Source organism: Petromyzon marinus, unplaced genomic scaffold (genome assembly GCF_048934315.1).
Source record: "Petromyzon marinus isolate PM22_M1 ecotype Great Lakes invasive population unplaced genomic scaffold, UKy_Petmar_22M1.pri1.0 PM_Scaffold_501, whole genome shotgun sequence".
NCBI lineage: Eukaryota > Metazoa > Chordata > Hyperoartia > Petromyzontiformes > Petromyzontidae > Petromyzon > Petromyzon marinus.
In genome coordinates, this window is record NW_027423504.1 from 5001 (window position 1) to 27500 (window position 22500).

At 60.6% G+C, this 22500-nt stretch overlaps 1 protein-coding gene across 2 annotated transcripts in view; it reads right to left on the bottom strand.

Annotated features, from left to right (window-relative positions):
- Positions 1 to 418: 418 nt before the first annotated feature.
- The window catches only part of LOC116937022 (uncharacterized), a 59452-nt gene continuing 37370 nt past the window's right edge, over positions 419 to 22500 (bottom strand). For both annotated transcript variants that reach the window (XM_076064527.1, XM_076064526.1), the window contains exons 9-11: positions 16881 to 18450; positions 12697 to 12772; positions 419 to 559 (exon numbers count right to left, since the gene is read on the bottom strand). In XM_076064527.1, the coding sequence (XP_075920642.1) occupies positions 556 to 559; positions 12697 to 12772; positions 16881 to 18450 (1650 nt within the window). In that variant the 3' untranslated portion in view covers positions 419 to 555. The remainder of the gene's footprint in view (positions 560 to 12696; positions 12773 to 16880; positions 18451 to 22500) is intronic.

Sequence of the window (22500 nt, forward strand, 5' to 3'; positions counted from 1 at the left end):
GATGGTGATGATGTTGATGATGGTGATGGTGGTGATGGTGGTGATGATGGTGATGGTGGTGATGATGGTGGTGATGATGGTGGTGATGATGGTGGTGTTGGTGATGGTGGTGATGGTGGTGATGGTGGTGATGATGGTGATGGTGGTGATGGTGGTGGTGGTGATGATGGTGGTGATTATGGTGATGGTGGTGGTGGTGATGATGGTGATGATGTTGATGATGATGGTGATGATGGTGATGGTGGTGATGATGGTGATGGTGGTGATGATGGTGATGGTGGTGATGATGGTGATGGTGGTGATGGTGGTGTTGGTGATGGTGGTGATGATGGTGGTGGTGGTGATGATGGTGGTGATGATGGTGATGGTGGTGATGATGGTGATGGTGGTGATGATGGTGGTGATGATGGTGGTGTTGGTGATGGTGGTGTTGGTGATGGTGGTGATGGTGGTGGTGGTGATGTCTCTAAGTGTAATTGTCAAGGTGCAAGTTCAATGCGCTGCTAGATGAAGATCAGCCAGCATCACCACCATCACAACGACCATCACCATCACCTACCTGCATCCAACACACCATCAATAAAACAGATGACATCACCATCACCTCCATCAGCATGGTTTATCCACTGCTGCATGGGGATCAATGTGGTGATGGTGGTGATGGTGGTGATGGTGGTGGTGATGGTGGTGATGGTGGTGGTGATGGTGGTGGTGATGGTGGTGATGGTGGTGGTGGTGATGGCGGTGATGGTGATGGTGGTGATGGTGGTGATGGTGGTGGTGATGGTGGTAATGGTGATGGTGGTGATGGTGGTGATGGTGGTGGTGATGGTGGTGGTGGTGACGGTGGTGACGGTGGTGGTGGTGATGGTGGTGATGGTGGTAATGGTGGTGATGGTGTTGATGGTGATGGTGGTGGTGGTGATGGTGGTAATGGTGGTGGTGATGATGGTGTTGGTGATGGTGGTGGTGATGGTGTTGATGGTGGTGGTGGTGATGGTGGTGATGGTGGTGATGGTGATGGTGGTGGTGATGGTGGTGATGGTGGTGATGGTGGTGGTGATGGTGGTGGTGGTGATGGTGGTGATGGTGATGGTGGTGATGGTGGTGGTGATGATGGTGTTGATGGTGATGGTGGTGGTGATGGTGGTGATGGTGGTGATGGTGGTGGTGATGGTGATGATGGTGATGGTGGTGGTGATGGTGGTGATGGTGGTGATGGTGTTGGTGATGGTGGTGGTGATGGTGTGATGGTGATGGTGGTGGTGATGGTGATGGTGGTGATGGTGGTGATGGTGGTGAAGGTTGATGGTGGTGACGGTGGTGGTGGTGTTGATGGTGGTGATGGTGGTGAAGGTTGATGGTGGTGATGGTGGTGGTGATGGTGGTGATGGTGATGGTGGTGATGGTGGTGATGATGGTGATGATGGTGATGGTGTTGATGGTGGTAATGGTGGTGATGGTGTTGATGGTGATGGTGGTGATGGTAGTGATGGTGGTGGTGGTGATGGTGGTGATGGTGATGGTGGTGATGGTGGTGATGGTGGTGATGGTGGTGATGGTGGTGGTGGTGATGGTGGTGGTGGTGATGGTGGTGATGGTGGTGATGGTGGTGGTGATGATGGTGGTGATGGTGGTGGTGGTGGTGATGGTGTTGATGGTGGTGGTGGTGGTGGTAATGGTGGTGGTGGTGATGGTGATGATGGTGATGGTGGCGGTGGTGATGATGATGGTGATAGTGGTGATGATGATGATGATGTTGATGATGATGATGAGCCAATCACAGGTCAGGTTTCAAACCCCGCCCACCAAAGAATCCAGGAGCCAATCAAAGATCAGGATTCAAACCCCACCCACAAACAAGGCCAGGAGCCAATCACAGCGCAGGATTCATCCCTCCACCCCTCCCCCTGACACACCGACAAGGCCAGAAGCCAATCACAGCTTAGGATTCACCCCCCCTCCCCCCCACACACCAACAAGGCCAGCAGCCAATCACAGCTCAGGATTCACCCCCCACCCCAACACACCAACAAGGCCAGCAGCCAATCACAGCTCAGGATTCTACACAACCCCGTGTCTCTCTCCCCGTGTCTCTCTCTCCCCCCGTGTCTCTCTCCCCCCGTGTCTCTCTCCCCCCGTGTCTCTCTCTCCCCGTGTCTCTCTCTCCCCCCGTGTCTCTCTCTCCCCCCGTGTCTCTCTCTCCCCGTGTCTCTCTCTCCCCGTGTCTCTCTCTCCCCGTGTGTCTCTCTCCCCGTGTGTCTCTCTCCCCGTGTCTCACTCTCCCCGTGTCTCTCCCCGTGTCTCTCTCTCCCCGTGTCTCTCTCTCTCCCCGTGTCTCTCTCCCCCCGTGTCTCTCTCCCCGTGTCTCTCTCTCCCCGTGTCTCTCTCTCTCCCCGTGTCTCTCTCCCCGTGTCTCTCTCCCCGTGTCTCTCTCCCCGTGTCTCTCTCCCCGTGTCTCTCTCCGTGTCTCTCTCTCTCTCTCCCCGTGTCTCTCTCTCCCCGTGTCTCTCTCTCTCCCCGTGTCTCTCTCTCCCCGTGTCTCTCTCTCCCCGTGTCTCTCTCTCTCCCCGTGTCTCTCTCCCCGTGTCTCTCTCTAACCCGTGTCTCTCTCCCCCCGTGTCTCTCTCTCTCCGTGTCTCTCTCCCCCCGTGTCTCTCTCTCTCCCCGTGTCTCTCTCTCCCCCCGTGTCTCTCTCTCTCCGTGTCTCTCTCCCCCGTGTCTCTCTCTCCCCCCGTGTCTCCCTCTCCCCGTGTCTCTCTCTCCCCGTGTCTCTCTCTCCCCCCGTGTCTCTCTCTCCCCGTGTCTCTCTCTCTCCCACCGTGTCTCTCTCTCCCCGTGTCTCTCTCTCCCCGTGTCTCTCTCTCTCCCCGTGTCTCTCTCTCTCCCCGTGTCTCTCTCTCTCCCCGTGTCTCTCTCTCTCCCCGTGTCTCTCTCTCCCGTGTCTCTCTGTCCCCGTGTCTCTCTCTCCCCGCGTCTCTCTCTCCCCGTGTCTCTCTCTCCCCGTGTCTCTCTCTCTCCCCGTGTCTCTCTCACCGTGTCTCTCTCTCCCCGTGTCTCTCTCTCCCGTGTCTCTCTCTCTCCCCGTGTCTCTCTCTCCCCGTGTCTCTCTCTCCCCCCGTGTCTCTCTCTCCCCGTGTCTCTCTCTCTCCCCGTGTCTCTCTCTCCCCGTGTCTCTCTCTCCCCCCGTGTCTCTCTCTCCCCGTGTCTCTCTCTCTCCCCGTGTCTCTCTCTCCCCCGTGTCTCTCTCTCCCAGTGTCTCTGTCTCCCCGTGTCTCTCTCCCCGTGTCTCTCTCTCTCTCCCCGTGTCTCTCTCCCCCCGTGTCTCTCTCTCCCCCAGTGTCTCTCTCTCCCCCCGTGTCTCTCTCTCCCCCCGTGTCTCTCTCTCCCCCCGTGTCTCTCTCTTTCCCCGTGTCTCTCTCTCTCCCCATGTGTCTCTCTCTCCCCGTGTCTCTCTCCCCCCGTGTCTCTCCCCGTGTCTCTCTCTCTCCCCGTGTCTCTCTCTCTCCCCGTGTCTCTCTCTCCCGTGTCTCTCTCTCCCCGTGTCTCTCTCTCCCCCCGTGTCTCTCTCTCCCCGTGTCTCTCTCTCCCCGTGTCTCTCTCCCCGTGTCTCTCTCTCTCCCACCGTGTCTCTCTCTCTCTCCCCGTGTCTCTCTCCCCGTGTCTCTCTTTCTCCCCGTGTCTCTCTCTCTCCCCGTGTCTCTCTCCCCGTGTCTCTCTCCCCGTGTCTCTCTCCCCGTGTCTCTCTCTCCCCGTGTCTCTCTCTCTCTCCCCGTGTCTCTCTCTCTCTCCCCCGTGTCTCTCTCTCTCTCCCCGTGTCTCTCTCTCCCCGTGTCTCTCTCTCCCCGTGTCTCTGTCTCCCCCCGTGTCTCTCTCTCCCCCAGTGTCTCTCTCTCCCCCAGTGTCTCTCTCTCCCCCAGTGTCTCTCTCTCCCCCCGTGTCTCTCTCTCCCCGTGTCTCTCTCTCTCTCCCCGTGTCTCTCTCTCTCCCACCGTGTCTCTCTCCCCGTGTCTCTCTCCCCCCGTGTCTCTCTCTCTCTCCCCGTGTCTCTCTCTCTCCCACCGTCTCTCTCCCACCGTGTCTCTCTCTCCCCGTGTCTCTCTCTCTCTCTCCCCGTGTCTCTCTCTCTCTCCCCGTGTCTCTCTCTCTCTCCCCGTGTCTCTCTCTCCCCGTGTCTCTCTCTCTCCCCGTGTCTCTCTCCCCCCGTGTCTCTCTCTCCCCCCGTGTCTCTCTCCCCGTGTCTCTCTCTCTCCCCGTGTCTCTCTCTCCCCGTGTCTCTCTCTCTACCCGTGTCTCTCTCCCCGTGTCTCTCTCTCCCCGTGTCTCTCTCTCCCCGTGTCTCTCTCCCCGTGTCTCTCTCTCTCCCCGTGTCTCTCTCCCCGTGTGTTTCTCTCTCCCCGTGTCTCTCTCTCTCCCCGTGTCTCTCTCCCCGTGTCTCTCTCTCCCCCCGTGTCTCTCTCTCTCCCCGTGTCTCTCTCCCCGTGTCTCTCTCTCCCCGTGTCTCTCTCTCCCCCGTGTCTCTCTCTCTCCCCGTGTCTCTCTCTCCCCCCGTGTCTGTCTCTCCCCCCGTGTCTCTCTCTCCCCCCGTGTCTCTCTCTCCCCCCGTGTCTCTCTCTCCCCCCGTGTCTCTCTCTCCCCCCGTGTCTCTCTCTCTCCCCGTGTCTCTCTCTAACCGTGTCTCTCTTTCCCCGTGTCTCTCTCTCCCCGTGTCTCTCTGTCCCCGTGTCTCTCTCTCCCCGTGTCTCTCTCTCTCCCCGTGTCTCTCTCTAACCGTGTCTCTCTTTCCCCGTGTCTCTCTCTCCCCGTGTCTCTCTGTCCCCGTGTCTCTCTCTCCCCGTGTCTCTCTCTCTCCCCGTGTCTCTCTCTCCGTGTCTCTCTCTCTCCGTGTCTCTCTCACTCCGTGTCTCTCTCTCCCCGTGTCTCTCTCTCCCCGTGTCTCTCTCTCTCCCCGTGTCTCTCTCTCCGTGTCTCTCTCTCCCCGTGTCTCTCTCTCCCCGTGTCTCTCTCTCCCCGTGTCTCTCTCTCCCCCGTGTCTCTCTCTCTCTCCCCGTGTCTCTCTCTCTCTCCCCGTGTCTCTCTCTCTCTCCCCGTGTCTCTCTCTCTCTCCCCGTGTCTCTCTCTCCCCGTGTCTCTCTCTCTCCGTGTGTCTCTCTCTCCGTGTGTCTCTCTCCCCGTGTCTCTCTCCCCGTGTCTCTCTCTCCCCGTGTCTCTCTCTCTCCCCGTGTCTCTCTCTCTCTCTCCCCGTGTCTCTCTCTCTCTCCCCGTGTCTCTCTCTCTCTCCCCGTGTCTCTCTCTCTCCCCGTGTCTCTCTCTCTCCCCGTGTCTCTCTCTCTCCCCGTGTCTCTCTCTCCCCGCGTCTCTCTCCCCGCGTCTCTCTCTCCGTGTCTCTCTCTCTCCCCGTGTCTCTCTCTCCCCCCGTGTCTCTCTCTCTCCCCATGTCTCTCTCTCCCCGTGTCTCTCTCTCCCCGTGTCTCTCTCTCTCCCCGTGTCTCTCTCTCCCCGTGTGTCTCGCTCTCCCCGTGTCTCTCTCTCTCCCCGTGTCTCTCTCTCTCCCTGTGTCTCTCTCTCTCCCCGTGTCTCTCTCTCCCCGTGTCTCTCTCTCTCTCTCCCCGTGTCTCTCTCTCCCCGTGTCTCTCTCTCCCCGTGTCTCTCTCTCCCGGTGTCTCTCTCTCCCCGTGTCTCTCTCTCCCCGTGTCTCTCTCTCCCCCCGTGTCTCTCTCTCCCCGTGTCTCTCTCTCTCCCCGTGTCTCTCTCTCCCCGTGTCTCTCTCTCCCCGTGTCTCTCTCTCCCCCGTGTCTCTCTCTCCCCGTGTCTCTCTCTCCCCGTGTCTCTCTCCCCGTGTCTCTCTCTCTCCCACCGTGTCTCTCTCTCTCTCCCCGTGTCTCTCTCCCCGTGTCTCTCTTTCTCCCCGTGTCTCTCTCTCTCCCCGTGTCTCTCTCCCCGTGTCTCTCTCCCCGTGTCTCTCTCCCCGTGTCTCTCTCTCCCCGTGTCTCTCTCTCTCTCCCCGTGTCTCTCTCTCTCTCCCCGTGTCTCTCTCTCTCTCCCCGTGTCTCTCTCTCTCCCCGTGTCTCTCTCTCCCCGTGTCTCTGTCTCCCCCCGTGTCTCTCTCTCCCCCAGTGTCTCTCTCTCCCCCAGTGTCTCTCTCTCCCCCCGTGTCTCTCTCTCCCCGTGTCTCTCTCTCTCTCCCCGTGTCTCTCTCTCTCCCACCGTGTCTCTCTCCCCGTGTCTCTCTCCCCCCGTGTCTCTCTCTCTCTCCCCGTGTCTCTCTCTCTCCCACCGTCTCTCTCCCACCGTGTCTCTCTCTCCCCGTGTCTCTCTCTCTCTCTCCCCGTGTCTCTCTCTCTCTCCCCGTGTCTCTCTCTCTCTCCCCGTGTCTCTCTCTCCCCCGTGTCTCTCTCTCTCCCCGTGTCTCTCTCCCCCCGTGTCTCTCTCTCCCCCCGTGTCTCTCTCCCCCGTGTCTCTCTCTCTCCCCGTGTCTCTCTCTCCCCGTGTCTCTCTCTCTACACGTGTCTCTCTCCCCGTGTCTCTCTCTCCCCGTGTCTCTCTCTCCCCGTGTCTCTCTCCCCGTGTCTCTCTCTCTCCCCGTGTCTCTCTCCCCGTGTGTTTCTCTCTCCCCGTGTCTCTCTCTCTCCCCGTGTCTCTCTCCCCGTGTCTCTCTCTCCCCCCGTGTCTCTCTCTCTCCCCGTGTCTCTCTCCCCGTGTCTCTCTCTCCCCGTGTCTCTCTCTCTCCCCGTGTCTCTCTCTCTCCCCGTGTCTCTCTCTCTCCCCGTGTCTCTCTCTCCCCCCGTGTCTGTCTCTCCCCCCGTGTCTCTCTCTCCCCCCGTGTCTCTCTCTCCCCCCGTGTCTCTCTCTCCCCCCATGTCTCTCTCTCTCCCCGTGTCTCTCTCTAACCGTGTCTCTCTTTCCCCGTGTCTCTCTCTCCCCGTGTCTCTCTGTCCCCGTGTCTCTCTCTCCCCGTGTCTCTCTCTCTCCCCGTGTCTCTCTCTAACCGTGTCTCTCTTTCCCCGTGTCTCTCTCTCCCCGTGTCTCTCTGTCCCCGTGTCTCTCTCTCCCCGTGTCTCTCTCTCTCCCCGTGTCTCTCTCTCCGTGTCTCTCTCTCTCCGTGTCTCTCTCACTCCGTGTCTCTCTCTCCCCGTGTCTCTCTCTCCCCGTGTCTCTCTCTCCCCGTGTCTCTCTCTCCCCGTGTCTCTCTCTCCCCATGTCTCTCTCTCCCCGTGTCTCTCTCTCTCTCCCCGTGTCTCTCTCTCTCTCCCCGTGTCTCTCTCTCTCTCCCCGTGTCTCTCTCTCTCTCCCCGTGTCTCTCTCTCCCCGTGTCTCTCTCTCTCCGTGTGTCTCTCTCTCCGTGTGTCTCTCTCCCCGTGTCTCTCTCCCCGTGTCTCTCTCTCCCCGTGTCTCTCTCTCTCCCCGTGTCTCTCTCTCTCTCTCCCCGTGTCTCTCTCTCTCTCCCCGTGTCTCTCTCTCTCTCCCCGTGTCTCTCTCTCTCCCCGTGTCTCTCTCTCTCCCCGTGTCTCTCTCTCTCCCCGTGTCTCTCTCTCCCCGCGTCTCTCTCCCCGCGTCTCTCTCTCCGTGTCTCTCTCTCTCCCCGTGTCTCTCTCTCCCCCCGTGTCTCTCTCTCTCCCCATGTCTCTCTCTCCCCGTGTCTCTCTCTCCCCGTGTCTCTCTCTCTCCCCGTGTCTCTCTCTCTCCCCGTGTCTCTCTCTCCCCGTGTGTCTCGCTCTCCCCGTGTCTCTCTCTCTCCCCGTGTCTCTCTCTCTCCCTGTGTCTCTCTCTCTCCCCGTGTCTCTCTCTCCCCGTGTCTCTCTCTCTCTCTCCCCGTGTCTCTCTCTCCCCGTGTCTCTCTCTCCCCGTGTCTCTCTCTCCCGGTGTCTCTCTCTCCCCGTGTCTCTATCTCCCCATGTCTCTCTCTCTCCCCGTGTCTCTCTCTCCCCCCGTGTCTCTCTCTCCCCCGTGTCTCTCTCTCCCCCCGTGTCTCTCTCTCCCCCCGTGTCTCTCTCTCCCCCCGTGTCTCTCTCTCCCCCCGTGTGTCTCTCTCCCCGTGTCTCTCTCTCCCCCCGTGTCTCTCTCTCCCCGTGTCTCTCTCGCCCCGTGTCTCTCTCTCCCCGTGTCTCTCTCTCCCCGTGTCTCTCTCTCCCCGTGTCTCTCTCTCCCCGTGTCTCTCTCTCCCCGTGTCTCTCTCTCCCCGTGTCTTTCTCTCCCCGTGTCTCTCTCTCCCCGTGTCTCTCTCTCCCCGTGTCTCTCTCTCCCCGTGTCTCTCTCTCCCCGTGTCTCTCTCTCCCCGTGTCTCTCTCTCTCCCCGTGTCTCTCTCTCTCCCCGTGTCTCTCTCTCTCCCCGTGTCTCTCTCTCCCCGTGTCTCTCTCTCTCCCCGTGTCTCTCTCTCTCCCCGTGTCTCTCTCTCCCCGTGTCTCTCTCTCTCCCCGTGTCTCTCTCTCTCCCCGTGTCTCTCTCTCTCTCTCCCCGTGTCTCTCTCTCTCTCTCCCCGTGCCTCTCTCTCCCCGAGTCTCTCTCTCCCCGTGTCTCTCTCTCCCCGTGTCTCCCTCTCCCCGTGTCTCTCTCTCCCCGTGTCTCTCTCTCCCCGTGTCTCTCTCTCTCTCCGTGTCTCTCTCTCTCCCCGTGTCTCTCTCTCCCCGTGTCTCTCTCCCCGTGTCTCCCTCTCCCCGTGTCTCTCTCTCTCCCCGTGTCTCTCTCTCTCCCCGTGTCTCTCTCTCTCCCCGTGTCTCTCTCTCTCCCCGTGTCTCTCTCTCCCCGTGTCTCTCTCTCCCCGTGTCTCTCTCTCCCCGTGTCTCTCTCTGCCCGTGTCTCTCCCCATGTCTCCCTCTCCCCGTGTCTCTCTCTCCCCGTGTCTCTCTCTCCCCGTGTCTCTCCCCGTGTCTCTCCCCGTGTCTCTCTCTCCCCGTGTCTTTCTCTCCCAGTGTCTCTCTCTCCCCGTGTCTCTCTCTCCCCGTGTCTCTCTCTCCCCGTGTCTCTCTCTCCCCGTGTCTCTCTCTCCCCGTATCTCTCTCTCCCCGTGTCTCTCTCTCCCCGTGTCTCTCTCTCCCCGTGTCTCTCTCTCCCCGTGTCTCTCTCTCCCCGTGTCTCTCTCCGTGTCTCTCCCCGTGTCTCTCCCCGTGTCTCTCTCTCCCCGTGTCTCTCTCTCTCCCCCCGTGTCTCTCCCCGTGTCTCTCTCCCCGTGTCTCTCTCCCCGTGTCTCTCTCTCCCCGCGTCTCTCTCTCCCCGCGTCTCTCTCTCCCCGCGTCTCTCTCTCCCCGTGTCTCTCTCTCCCCGTGTCTCTCTCTCCCCGTGTCTCTCTCTCCCCGTGTCTCTCTCTCTCCCCCCGTGTCTCTCCCCGTGTCTCTCCCCGTGTCTCTCCCCGTGTCTCTCTCCCCGTGTCTCTCTCCCCGTGTCTCTCCCCGTGTCTCTCTCCCCGTGTCTCTCTCCCCGTGTCTCTCTCTCCCCGTGTCTCTCCCCGTGTTTCTCTCTCCCCGTGTCTCTCTCTCCCCGCGTCTCTCTCTCCCCGCGTGTCTCTCTCCCCGTGTCTCTCTCCCCGTGTCTCTCTCCCCGTGTCTCTCCGTGTCTCTCTCCCCGTGTCTCTCTCCCCGTGTCTCTCTCGCCGTGTCTCTCTCCCCATGTCTCTCCGTGTCTCCCCGTGTCTCCCTCCCCGTGTCTCTCTCCCCGTGTCTCTCTCCCCGTGTTTCTCTCCCTGTGTCTCCCCGTGTCTCTCCGTGTCTCCCCGTGTCTCTCTCCCCGTGTCTCTCTCTCCCCGTGTCTCTCTCTCCCCGTGTCTCTCTCTCCCCGTGTCTCTCTCTCTCCCCGTGTCTCTCTCTCTCCCCGTGTCTCTCTCTCTCCCCGTGTCTCTCTCTCTCCCCGTGTCTCTCTCTCTCTCTCTCCCCGTGTCTCTCTCTCTCCCCGTGTCTCTCTCTCCACGTGTCTCTCTCTCCCCGTGTCTCTCTCTCCCTGTGTCTCTCTCTCTCTCTCCCCGTGTCTCTCTCTCTCTCTCCCCGTGCCTCTCTCTCCCCGAGTCTCTCTCTCCCCGTGTCTCTCTCCCCGTGTCTCTCTCTCCCCGTGTCTCTCTCTCCCCGTGTCTCTCTCTCTCCCCGTGTCTCTCTCTCTCCCCGTGTCTCTCTCTCTCCCCGTGTCTCTCTCTCTCCCCGTGTCTCTCTCTCCCCGTGTCTCTCTCTCCCCGTGTCTCTCTCTCCCCGTGTCTCTCTCTGCCCGTGTCTCTCCCCATGTCTCCCTCTCCCCGTGTCTCTCTCTCCCCGTGTCTCTCTCTCCCCTGTCTCTCCCCGTGTCTCTCTCTCCCCGTGTCTCTCTCTCCCCTGTCTCTCCCCGTGTCTCTCTCCCTGTGTCTCCCCGTGTCTCCCCATGGCTCCCCGTGTCTCTCTCTCCCCGTGTCTCCCCGTGTCTCCCCGTGTCTCCCCGTGTCTCTCTCTCCCCGTGTCTCTCTCTCCCCGTGTCTCTCTCTCCCCGTGTCTCTCTCTCCCCGTGTCTCTCTCTCCCCGTGTCTCTCTCTCCCCGTATCTCTCTCTCCACGTGTCTCTCTCTCTCCCCGTGTCTCTCTCTCCCCGTGTCTCTCCCCGTGTCTCTCCCCGTGTCTCTCTCTCCCCGTGTCTCTCTCTCTCCCCCCGTGTCTCTCCCCGTGTCTCTCCCCGTGTCTCTCCCCGTGTTTCTCTCTCCCCGTGTCTCTCTCTCCCCGTGTCTCTCTCTCCCCACGTCTCTCTCTCCCCGCGTGTCTCTCTCCCCGTGTCTCTCTCCCCGTGTCTCTCTCCCCGTGTCTCTCCGTGTCTCTCTCCCCGTGTCTCTCTCCCCGTGTCTCTCTCCCCGTGTCTCTCTCCCCATGTCTCTCTGTATCTCCCCGTGTCTCTCTCCCCGTGTCTCTCTCCCCGTGTCTCTCTCCCCGTGTTTCTCTCCCTGTGTCTCCCCGTGTCTCTCCGTGTCTCCCCGTGTCTCTCTCCCCGTGTCTCTCTCTCCCCGTGTCTCTCTCCCCCTGTGTCTCCCCGTGTCTCTCTCCCCGTGTCTCCCCGTGTCTCTCTCCCCTTGTCCCTCTCCCCGTGTCTCTCTCCCCGTGTCTCTCTCCCCGTGTCTCTCTCCCTGTGTCTCCCCGTGTCTCCCCGTGTCTCTCTCCCCGTGTCTCTCTCCCTGTGTCTCCCCGTGTCTCCCCGTGTCTCTCTCCCCGTGTCTCTCTCCCCGTGTCTCTCTCCCCGTCTCTCTCCCCGTGTCTCTCCGTGTCTCTCTCCCTGTGTCTCCCCGTGTCCCCCCATGTCTCCCCGTGTCTCACTCTCCGTGTCTCCCCGTGTCACTCTCTCTCCGTGTCTCCCCGTGTCTCTCTCCCCGTGTCTCTCTCCCCGTGTCTCTCTCCCCGTGTCTCTATCCCCGTGTCTCTCTCTCCCCGTGTCTCTCTCTCCCCGTGTCTCTCTCTCTCTCTCGCCGTGTCTCTCTCTCTCTCTCCCCGTGCCTCTCTCTCCCCGAGTCTCTCTCTCCCCGTGTCTCTCTCTCCCCGTGTCTCTCTCCCCCCGTGTCTCTCTCTCCCCGTGTCTCTCTCTCCCCGTGTCTCTCTCTCCCCGTGTCTCTCTCTCCCCGTGTCTCTCTCTCCCCGTGTCTCTCTCTCCCCGTGTCTCTCTCTCCCCGTGTCTCTCTCTCCCCGTGTCTCTCTCTCCCCGTGTCTCTCTCTCCCCGTATCTCTCTCTCCCTGTGTCTCTCTCTCCCCGTGTCTCTCTCTCCCCGTGTCTCTCTCCGTGTCTCTCCCCGTGTCTCTCCCCGTGTCTCTCTCTCCCCGTGTCTCTCCCCGTGTCTCTCCCCGTGTCTCTCTCTCCCCGTGTCTCTCTCTCCCCGTGTCTCTCTCCGTGTCTCTCCCCGTGTCTCTCCCCGTGTCTCTCTCTCCCCGTGTCTCTCTCCGTGTCTCTCCCCGTGTCTCTCCCCGTGTCTCTCTCTCCCCGTGTCTCTCTCTCTCCCCCCGTGTCTCTCCCCGTGTCTCTCCCCGTGTCTCTCTCCCCGTGTCTCTCTCCCCGTGTCTCTCTCCCCGTGTCTCTCTCTCCCCGTGTCTCTCTCTCCCCGTGTCTCTCTCCCTGTGTCTCACCGTGTCTCCCCATGTCTTCCTGTGTCTCCCCGTGTCTCTCTCCCCGTGTCCCTCTCCCCGTGTCTCCCCGTGTCTCCCCGTGTCTCTCTCTCCCCGTGTCTCTCTCCCTGTGTCTCCCCGTGTCTCCCCATGTCTCCCCGTGTCTCTCTCTCCCCGTGTCTCCCCGTGTCTCCCCGTGTCTCCCCGTGTCTCCCCGTGTCTCTCTCTCCCCGTGTCTCTCTCTCCCCGTGTCTCTCTCTCCCCCTATCTCTCTCTCCCCGTGTCTCTCTCTCCCCGTGTCTCTCTCTCCCCGTGTCTCTCTCTCCCTGTGTCTCCCCGTGTCTCTCTCCCCGTGTCTCTCTCTCCCCGTGTCTCTCTCCCCGTGTCTCTCTCTCCGTGTCTCCCCGTGTCTCTCTCCCCGTGTCTCTCTCCCCGTGTCTCCCCGTGTCTCTCTCTCCGTGTCTCCCCGTGTCTCTCTCCCCGTGTCTCTCTCCCCGTGTCTCTCTCTCCGTGTCTCCCCGTGTCTCTCTCCCCGTGTCTCTCTCCCCGTGTCTCCCCGTGTCTCTCTCTCCGTGTCTCCCCGTGTCTCTCTCCCCGTGTCTCTCTCCCCGTGTCTCCCCGTGTCTCTCTCCCCGTGTCTCCCCGTGTCTCTCTCCCCGTGTCTCACGGTTTGAAGGTTGTGTGTCCGAAGTGTCTCTTGAGAGCTGAGAGGTGTTTCACTTCAGGTGGAGGGCATTGTCCATCTGTGACCAGAGTGGAGAGGCATGGCACAGAGATCACTCACCAACTCACTCACCCACTCACCACTCACTCACCCACTCACTCACCAACTCACCAACTCACTCACCCACTCACTCACTCACTCACCAACTCACTCACTCACCCACTCACTCACCCACTCACTCACCAACTCACTCACTCACCCGCTCACTCACTCACTCACTCACCCACTCACTCACCCACTCACCCACTCACTCACCCACTCACTCACCCACCCACTCACTCACCCACTCACCCACCCACTCACCCACTCACTCACCCACTCACTCACCCACTCAATCACCCACTCACTCACCCACCCACCCACTCACTCACCCGCTCACTCACTCACCCACTCACTCACTCACTCACCCACTCACTCACCCGCTCACTCACCCACCCACTCACTTACCCGTTCACTCACCCACTCACCCACTCACTCACCCACTCACCCACCCACTCACTCACTCACTCACCAACTCACCCACTCACTCACCCACCCACTCAATCACCCACTCACTCACCCACTCACTCACCCACTCAATCACCCACTCACCCACCCACTCACTCACCCGCTCACTCACTCACCCACTCACTCACTCACCCACTCACTCACCCGCTAACTCACCCACCCACTCACTCACCCGTTCACTCACCCACTCACCCACTCACTCACCCACTCACCCACCCACTCACTCACTCACTCACCAACTCACCCACCCACTCACTCACCCGCTCACTCACTCACCCACTCACCCACTCACTCACTCACTTCACCCACTTAATAACTCACTCACGCACTCACCCACCCACTCACCCAACCACCCACCCACTCACCCACTCACCCACTACCAATCGCCACTAAAGCGACGGTGCCAGGCTAGGTGCACCTTGAAGCCACGTGGAGTGTCAAAGTGCCCGCTGACAGGAGGTCACGTGACAGACCCAGCAGGTGTAACCCCCTCGCCCGTACCGCATCAACTTGCTGCATTTTATCCGCCCGGAGCTCCGCTCGTTGTTGTGAGCGTCGCCCCTTTGCCCCCCACCGTTGCCGAAGGGCGACTGCCTCCAACTGCCCAGTAGCGCCGAGCGCACCTAGCCTGGCACTGCAACAGTAGCAGCGTCCTGCACGAGCCTCCTCTGCATGAAGGTCCTTAATGATCGTGAGCAGGGGGTCGGGGACTCCGAAAGCACGAAGAACGACCCAGAGCCCCAGGGCCTACCGATGGTATCACAGGCCTTGGACCAGGTCAATAAAGCAGAGATGTAGGTCTTGCTGGAATTCCCTACACCTCTGCTGTAGCAGACGGACAGAAAATATGGCATCTGTGCAGGACCGCCCTTTCCTGAAACCGCATTGGGGCTCCGCAAGCCTCTCCTCAGCGTGCCTGGCAAGGCGATGTTGAATAATCCTTGCCAGGACCTTTCCCGGCCTCACACTGAGGAGTGAGATGCCCCTGTAGTTGTTACAGTCTGTGCGGTCCCCCTTCATAAAGAGGGGGACCACCAGGGCATCCTTCCAATCCTGCGGAACCCGTCCAGTGGTCCAGACTGTTGTTATGATGTCATATAGGGCAGTCTGTGCACAAACGCCACCCTCCCTCAGCGTTTTGCTTGGGAGATCATCTCTGCCCGCTGCCTTTCCTGGTCTCAGACTCTGGATCGCCTTCAGTACTTCCTCAACAGATGGCACCTCAGCCAGCCACTCACAGGGGGTGACTTCCTCCTCCAATATTTGAGGCACCGCAGCCTCAGCAGGGTCATCCCCACTTTGTGCCACGATGTTTTCCTGGCTGAGGGATTTCCCCTCCCCACAGGACCTCACAGAAATGCTCAGAAAATCCGCGAACCTGTTCCTGGGGGTCGGTGATAGGTGTGGTGCTGCAGGTTACTCTTTTGATGGAGTTAAATAGAGATTTATGATCGCGGGCCACTGAGACAGACTCCATCTCCTCAGCAACCCGCGACCACCACCCATCCTTGCAGCGCCTCACGGCTCTCCGAACCTCCGAGCGAAGGCTGCGGTAAGCCTCCTCATTCTCTGACGTGGGATTCTGTAGCCGATGACAGTGGGCCTGTCGCTTTTTCTCAACCATCTTGAACACCTCCTCTGTCAGCCAGGGTCTCTGGGGAGGTCTGGACCACGTACCCAAAGCAGCCATTGCAGCTGCATGAGTGACAGTCCTAAACCTCGCCCATTTACCCTCGACATCAGGAGGAGTGGGGGACAATGCCAATCCCAGCCGCAAGCGATGATGAAATTCTCGCTTGCAACTTTCATCAGCTGAGACCAGGACACTTTAGGTTGGAATGAGATCCTGGGTGTACACCCACCACCGGAGTGGAAGAATGGCAGGCGCATCTTACAGATGACTAGTCGATGGTCAGTGGGCTGATCAGCTCCACGGTAGGTCCTGGTGTCAAGGACATGGGCTCGCATCCGCTGGTCCGTCACTATGTAGTCCAGCAGATGTTCTTGCTTGGACCCGGCATGCATCCATGATGTTGTGTGGATGCGCCGATGCCGGAACAGCGTGTTGGCAATTACAAGCCCATGGGCTGCACAGAAGTCTAGCAGCCTCCTACCGTTGTTATTGAGCTGATCTGGCCCATGCCCTCCAATCACTCCAGACCAGGTGCCAGCATCATGACCAGCTCGGGCATTGAAGTCGCCCAACAAGGTGACTCTATCCCGAGGGGCCACTTTAGCCAGCACCTGTGACAGGAGGTCATAGAAGGCATCTGACTCATCGGCCTTGCTTGAATCCCTCCACGGATGTTCATCTTCGGTGGGGGCATAAGTAACCACGACCACCACTCCTCGCCTCCGGTTGATGGGAAGGCGAGCCCAAAGTAGCCTGGGGCTTACAGCTTCCCACACCTCACCGCCACGCTCCCACGCCCCCTTCATTCTTTTGTTCAGAAGAAGAGCCACACCCTGTTGCTTGGCAGTCTGCTGCCCCGAGTAGAGGACTGTCCACCCATCATGGTGGCAGGAGCCAGAGCCGGTCCACCGGACCTCCTGAATGCCGCAGAGATCCAGGCGGTACCGGTCCAGCTCCCGACAGAGGAGTGGCAGCCTCTCCTCCGCAGTGAGCGTTCGAACATTCCACGTGGCCACCCGTAGTGGCTTTTCGTTGTTTCTGGAGGAGCCCCCGAGGGTAGAGATTCAATCTCCTGGCTCCGCCAATTGGGGTTTGGCCAGGAGACGTCATAGACGCCTGTCCCCCCCCCGGGGCCTCCGGCACAAGCTTGGTTAAGATTTTAAAAATGGCATTGTTCACATCCACCACGGCATTGCCGTCCGGCACCCATCCACCCATTCACTCACCCACCCACTCACCCACCCACTCACCCACCCACTCACCCACCCACTCACCCAGCCACCCACCCACCCACTCACCCACCCACTCACCCACTCACTCACTCACCCACTCACTCACCCACCCACCCACTCAATCACTCACTCACCCACCCACTCACTCACCCACTCACTCACCCACTCACTCACTCACTCACCCACCCACCCACTCACTCACTCACCCACTCACTCACCCACCCACTCACTCACCCACCCACCCACCCACTCACCCACCCACCCATCAACCCACCCACCCCCCCACCCATCAACCCACCCACCCACTCACTCACCCACTCACCCACCAACCCACCCACCCACTCACCCACCCACCCACCCACTCACTCACCCACCCACCCATCCACCCACCCACTCACCTAGCCACCCACCCACCCACTCACCCACTCACTCACCCACCCACTCACCCACTCACTCACCCACCCATCCACCCATCAACCCACCAACCCACCCACCCACTCACCCACCCACCCACCCACTCACCCACCCACTCACTCACCCACCCACGAACCCACCCACCCACTCACCCACCCACCCACCCACTCACCCACCCACCCACCCACTCACCCACCCACCCACTCACCCACCCACCCACCCACCCACTCACCCACCCACCCACCCATCAACCCACCCACTCACCCACCCACCCACTCACCCACCCACCCACCCACTCACTCACCCACCCACCCACTAACCCACCCACCTCACCCACCCACCTTCCTCCAGAATCCTATACTCCGGCTCCTCCTGCGATCCACTCCACGAATCCGCCGCTCCCCCGGCCCCGGCTCCTCCCCCGGCTCCTCCCCCTCCCCCGGCCCCTCCCCCGGCCCCTCCCCCGGCCCCTCCCCCGGCCTTCTTCTTTCTCTTAGCCCCGCCCCCTCCAGCCCCGGCCGCCGGCGCCGCGAACCCGACGAGCCCGGGGTCGCCCGCAAAACCCGGGTCGAAGTTCCGCCCCAAGTCCGGATCCCAGAACTCCAGCTCCACCCTGGGGTCCGCCACCACCACCACCTGTTGTTGTTGTTGGTGGTGGCCGTGGTGGCTGTGGTGGTGGTGGTTCCCGCGGGTGTCGGCAAACTCCGGCTTCGGATCCAGGTGGAGGAACGTGGACTCGGGATCCTTCGCCCGCGGCCCGTCCAGGCCGCCTCCGCCGCCGAGCTCCGGGTGCCGGCCCGGCTGGGCTCCGGCCTCCGGGGCTTCCACCTTGAAGCCGTGCGGGGCGACCGGCACGTGCAGCTCGGCTCCCATTGGCTGCTGCTGCTGCCGCCGCCGCCGCTGCCGCTGCTGGTGGTGGTGGAGGTCGGCGTGGTGGGCTCCCATTGGCTGCTGCTGCTGCTGCTGCTGGTGGTGGAGGTCGGCGTGGTGGGCTCCCATTGGCTGCTGCTGCTGGAGGTCGGCGTGGTGGGCTCCCATTGGCTGTTGCTGCTGCTGCTGCTGCTGGAGGTCGGCGTGGTGGGCTCCCATTGGCTGCTGCTGCTGCTGCTGCTGCTGGAGGTCGGCGTGGTGGGCTCCCATTGGCTGCTGCTGCTGCTGCTGCTGCTGCTGGAGGTCGGCGTGGTGGGCTCCCATTGGCTGCTGCTGCTGCTGCTGCTGCTGGAGGTCGGCGTGGTGGGCTCCCATTGGCTGCTGCTGCTGCTGCTGCTGCTGGAGGTCGGCGTGGTGGGCTCCCATTGGCTGCTGCTGCTGCATCGTGACGTGGTGGGCTCCCATTGGCTGCTGCTGCTGGAGGTCGGCGTGGTGGGCTCCCATTGGCTGCTGCTGCTGCATCTCGACGTGGTGGGCTCCCATTGGCTGCTGCTGCTGCTGCTGGTGGTGGAGTTCGGCGTGGTGGGCTCCCATTGGCTGCTGCTGCTGGTGGAGTTCGGCGTGGTGGGCTCCCATTGGCTGCTGCTGCTGCAGCATCTCGGCGTGGTGGGCACTGATTGGCTGCTGCTGCATCTCGGCGTGGTGTGCAGAGGCCGCTCTGATTGGCTGCTGCTGCTGGTGGTGGTAGGGGTGGATCGAGGCGAGCGTCGCGATTGGCTGCTGCTGCTGATGGATCGAGGCGAGCGTCGCGATTGGCTGCTGCTGCTGCATCGAGGCGAGCGTCGCGATTGGCTGCTGCTGCTGCTGCATCGAGGCGAGCGTCGCGATTGGCTGCTGCTGCTGCGGGTGGATCAAGGCGAGCGTCGCGATTGGCTGCTGCAGGTGGTGGTGGGAGGGGAGCGACGTGATTGGCTGCTGATGGTGGTGGTGGTGGGAGGGGAGCGGCGTGATTGGCTGTTGGACTCCCTGGAGGGGGTAGGGCTGTGGGTAGGGGGCGTGGCCGTGTGGAGGGAGAGGGTGGGGCAGAGATTATCATTACATTGGTGATGGTGGTGATGGTGGTGATGGTGGTGATGGTGGTGGTGGTGATGATGATGATGATGGTGGTGATGGTGGTGATGGTGGTGGTGATGGTGGTGGTGGTGATGGTGGTGATGGTGGTGGTGATGGTGATGGTGGTGGTGGTGATGGTGGTGGTGGTGATGATGATGATGATGGTGGTGATGGTGGTGATGGTGGTGGTGATGGTGGTGGTGGTGATGGTGGTGATGGTGGTGGTGATGGTGATGGTGGTGATGGTGGTGGTGATGGTGATAGTGGTGGTGATGGTGGTGATGGTGATGGTGGTGATGGTGGTGGTGATGGTGGTGGTGATGGTGGTGGTGATGGTGATGGTGGTGGTGATGGTGGTGATGATGGTGGTGGTGATGGTGGTGATGGTGGTGATGGTGGTGGTGGTGGTGATGGTGGTGGTGATGGTGGTGATGGTGGTGGTGATGGTGGTGATGGTGGTGATGGTGGTGGTGATGGTGGTGGTGATGGTGATAGTGGTGGTGATGGTGGTGGTGATGGTGGTGATGGTGGTGGTGATGGGGGTGGTGGTGGGGGTGGTGGTGATGGTGGTGATGGGGGTGGTGATGGGGGTGATGATGGTGGTGATGGTGGAGATGGTGGTGGTGGTGATGGGGGTGGTGGTGGTGGTGATGGTGGTGGTGGTGGTGGTGGTGATGGTGGTGGTGGTGATGGTGATGGTGGTGATGGTGGTGGTGATGGGGGTGGTGATGGTGGTGGTGGTGGTGGTGATGGTGGTGATGGTGGTGGTGATGGGGGTGGTGATGGTGGTGGTGATGGTGGTGATGGTGGTGATGGTGATGGTGGTGATGGTGGTGGTGATGGTGGTGGTGGTGGTGGTGATGGTGGTGATGATGGTGGTGGTGGTGATGGTGGTGGTGATGGTGGTGGTGGTGATGGTGGTGGTGATGGTGGTGGTGGTGATGGTGGTGGTGGTGGTGATGGTGGTGATGGTGGTGGTGATGGTGGTGGTGGTGGTGGTGATGGGGGTGGGGGTGGTGGTGGTGGTGGTGATGGTGGTGGTGGTGATGGTGGTGGTGATGGTGGTGGTGATGGTGGTGGTGGTGATGGTGGTGGTGATGGTGGTGGTGGTGGTGATGGTGGTGGTGGTGGGGGTGGTGGTGATGGTGATGGTGGTGGTGATGGTGGTGGTGATGAGGATGGTGATGGTGGTGGTGATGGTGGTGGTGGTGATGGTGGTGATGGTGATGGTGGTGATGGTGGTGGTGATGGTGGTGGTGGTGGTGGTGATGGTGGTGATGATGGTGGTGGTGGTGATGGTGGTGGTGATGGTGGTGGTGGTGATGGTGGTGGTGATGGTGGTGGTGGTGATGGTGGTGGTGGTGGTGGTGATGGTGGTGATGGTGGTGGTGATGGTGGTGGTGGTGATGGTGGTGATGATGGTGGTGGTGGTGATGGTGGTGGTGATGGTGGTGGTGGTGATGGTGGTGGTGATGGTGGTGGTGGTGATGGTGGTGGTGATGGTGGTGGTGGTGATGGTGGTGGTGATGGCGGTGGTGGTGATGGTGGTGGTGATGGTGGTGGTGGTGATGGGGGTGGTGATGGGGGTGATGGTGGAGATGGTGATGGTGGTGGTGATGGGGGTGGTGGTGGTGATGGGGGTGGTGGTGGTGGTGGTGGTGGTGATGGTGGTGAAGTCATCCTCCTCCTGGGTGAGCTGGACCAGGGTGGAGGAGAGGCTGCCGCTACTCTGTCAGGAGCTGGACCGGTACCGTCTGGATCTGTGTGTGATACAGGAGGTCTCAAGGACTGGATCTGGTGTCCGTGTGTGTGGAGGAGAGGCTGCCGCTACTCTGTCAGGAGCTGGAACATTACTGCCTGAATCTCTGTGTGATACAGGAGGTCTTGTGGACTGGATCTGGTGTCTGTGTGTGTGTGGAGAGGCTGCCACTAGTCTGTCAGGAGCTGGAACATTACTGCCTGAATCTCTGTGTTACACAGGAGGTCACGTGGACTGGACCTGGTGTCTGTGTGTGTGCGGAGAGGCTGCCGCTACGCTGTCAGGAGCTGCACCGGTACAGCCTGGATCTCTGTGTGATACAGGAGGTCTCAAGGACTGGATCTGGTGTCTGTGTGTGTGGAGGAGAGGCTGCCGCTACTCTGTCGGGAGCTGGACCGGTACCGCCTGGATCTCTGTGTGATACAGGAGGTCTCAAGGACTGGATCTGGTGTCTGTGTGTGTGGAGGAGAGGCTGCCGCTACTCTGTCGGGAGCTGGAACATTACTGCCTGAATCTCTGTGTGATACAGGAGGTCTTGTGGACTGGATCTGGTGTCTGTGTGTGTGGAGGAGAGGCTGCCGCTACTCTGTCAGGAGCTGGACCGGTACCGCCTGGATCTCTGTGTGATACAGGAGGCCTCGTGGACTGGATCTGGTGTCTGTGTGTATGGAGGAGAGGCTGCCGCTACTCTGTCGGGAGCTGGAACATTACTGCCTGAATCTCTGTGTGATACAGGAGGTCTTGTGGACTGGATCTGGTGTCTGTGTGTGTGGTGGAGAGGCTGCCGCTACTCTGTCAGGAGCTGGAACGGTACCGCCTGGATCTCTGTGTGATACAGGAGGCCTCTAGGACTGGATCTGGTGTCTGTGTGTGTGTGGAGAGGCTGCCGCTACTCTGTCAGGAGCTGGACCGGTACCGCCTGGATCTCTGTGTGATACAGGAGGCCTCTAGGACTGGATCTGGTGTCTGTGTGTGTGTGGAGAGGCTGCCGCTACTCTGTCAGGAGCTGGACCGGTACCACCTGGATCTCTGTGTTACACAGGAGGTCTTGTGGACTAGATCTGGTGTCTGTGTGTGTGGAGGAGAGGCTGCCGCTACTCTGTCAGGAGCTGGACCGGTACCGCCTGGATCTCTGCGCTATCAAGGAGGTCTCAAGGACTGGATCTGGTGTCTGTGTGTCTGTGGAGAGGCTGCCGCTACTCTGTCGGGAGCTGGACCGGTACCGCCTGGACCTCTGTGTTACACAGGAGGTCTCAAGGACTGCTTCTGGTGTCTGTGTGTGTGTGGAGGAGAGGCTGCCGCTACTCTGTCGGGAGCTGGAACATTACTGCCTGAATCTCTGTGTTATACAGGAGGTCTTGTGGACTGGATCTGGTGTCTGTGTGTGTGGAGGAGAGGCTGCCGCTACTCTGTCAGGAGCTGGACCGGTACCGCCTGGATCTCTGTGTGATACAGGAGGTCTCGTGGACTGGATCTGGTGTCTGTGTGTGTGGAGGAGAGGCTGCCGCTCCTCTGTCAGGAGATGGACCGGTACCACCTGGGTCTCTGTGTGATACAGGAGGTCTCGTGGACTGGATCTGGTGTCTGTGTGTGTGTGTGGAGGAGAGGCTGCCGCTACTCTGTCAGGAGCTGGAACATTACCGCCTGAATCTCTGTGTTATACAGGAGGTCTCGTGGACTGGATCTGGTGTCTGTGAGTGTGAGGAGAGGCTGCCGCTACTCTGTCGGGAGCTGGACCGGTACCGCCTGGACCTCTGTGTTACACAGGAGGTCTCAAGGACTGGTTCTGGTGTCTGTGTGTGTGTGGAGGAGAGACTGCCGCTACTCTGTCAGGAGCTGGAACATTACCACCTGGGTCTCTGTGTTATACAGGAGGTCTCAAGGACTGGATCTGGTGTCTGTGTGTGTGGAGGAGAGGCTGCCGCTACTCTGTCAGGAGCTGGAACATTACCGCCTGGATCTCTGTGTGATACAGGAGGTCACGTGGACTGGATCTGGTGTCTGTGGAGAGGCTGCCGCTACTCTGTCAGGAGCTGGAACATTACCGCCTGGATCTCTGTGTGATACAGGAGGCCACGTGGACTGGATCTGGTATCTGTGAGTGTGGAGGAGAGGCTGCCGCTACTCTGTCAGGAGCTGGAACATTACCGCCTGGATGTCTGTGTTATACAGGAGGTTTCATGGACTGGATCTGGTGTCTGTGTGTGTTTAGAGGCTGC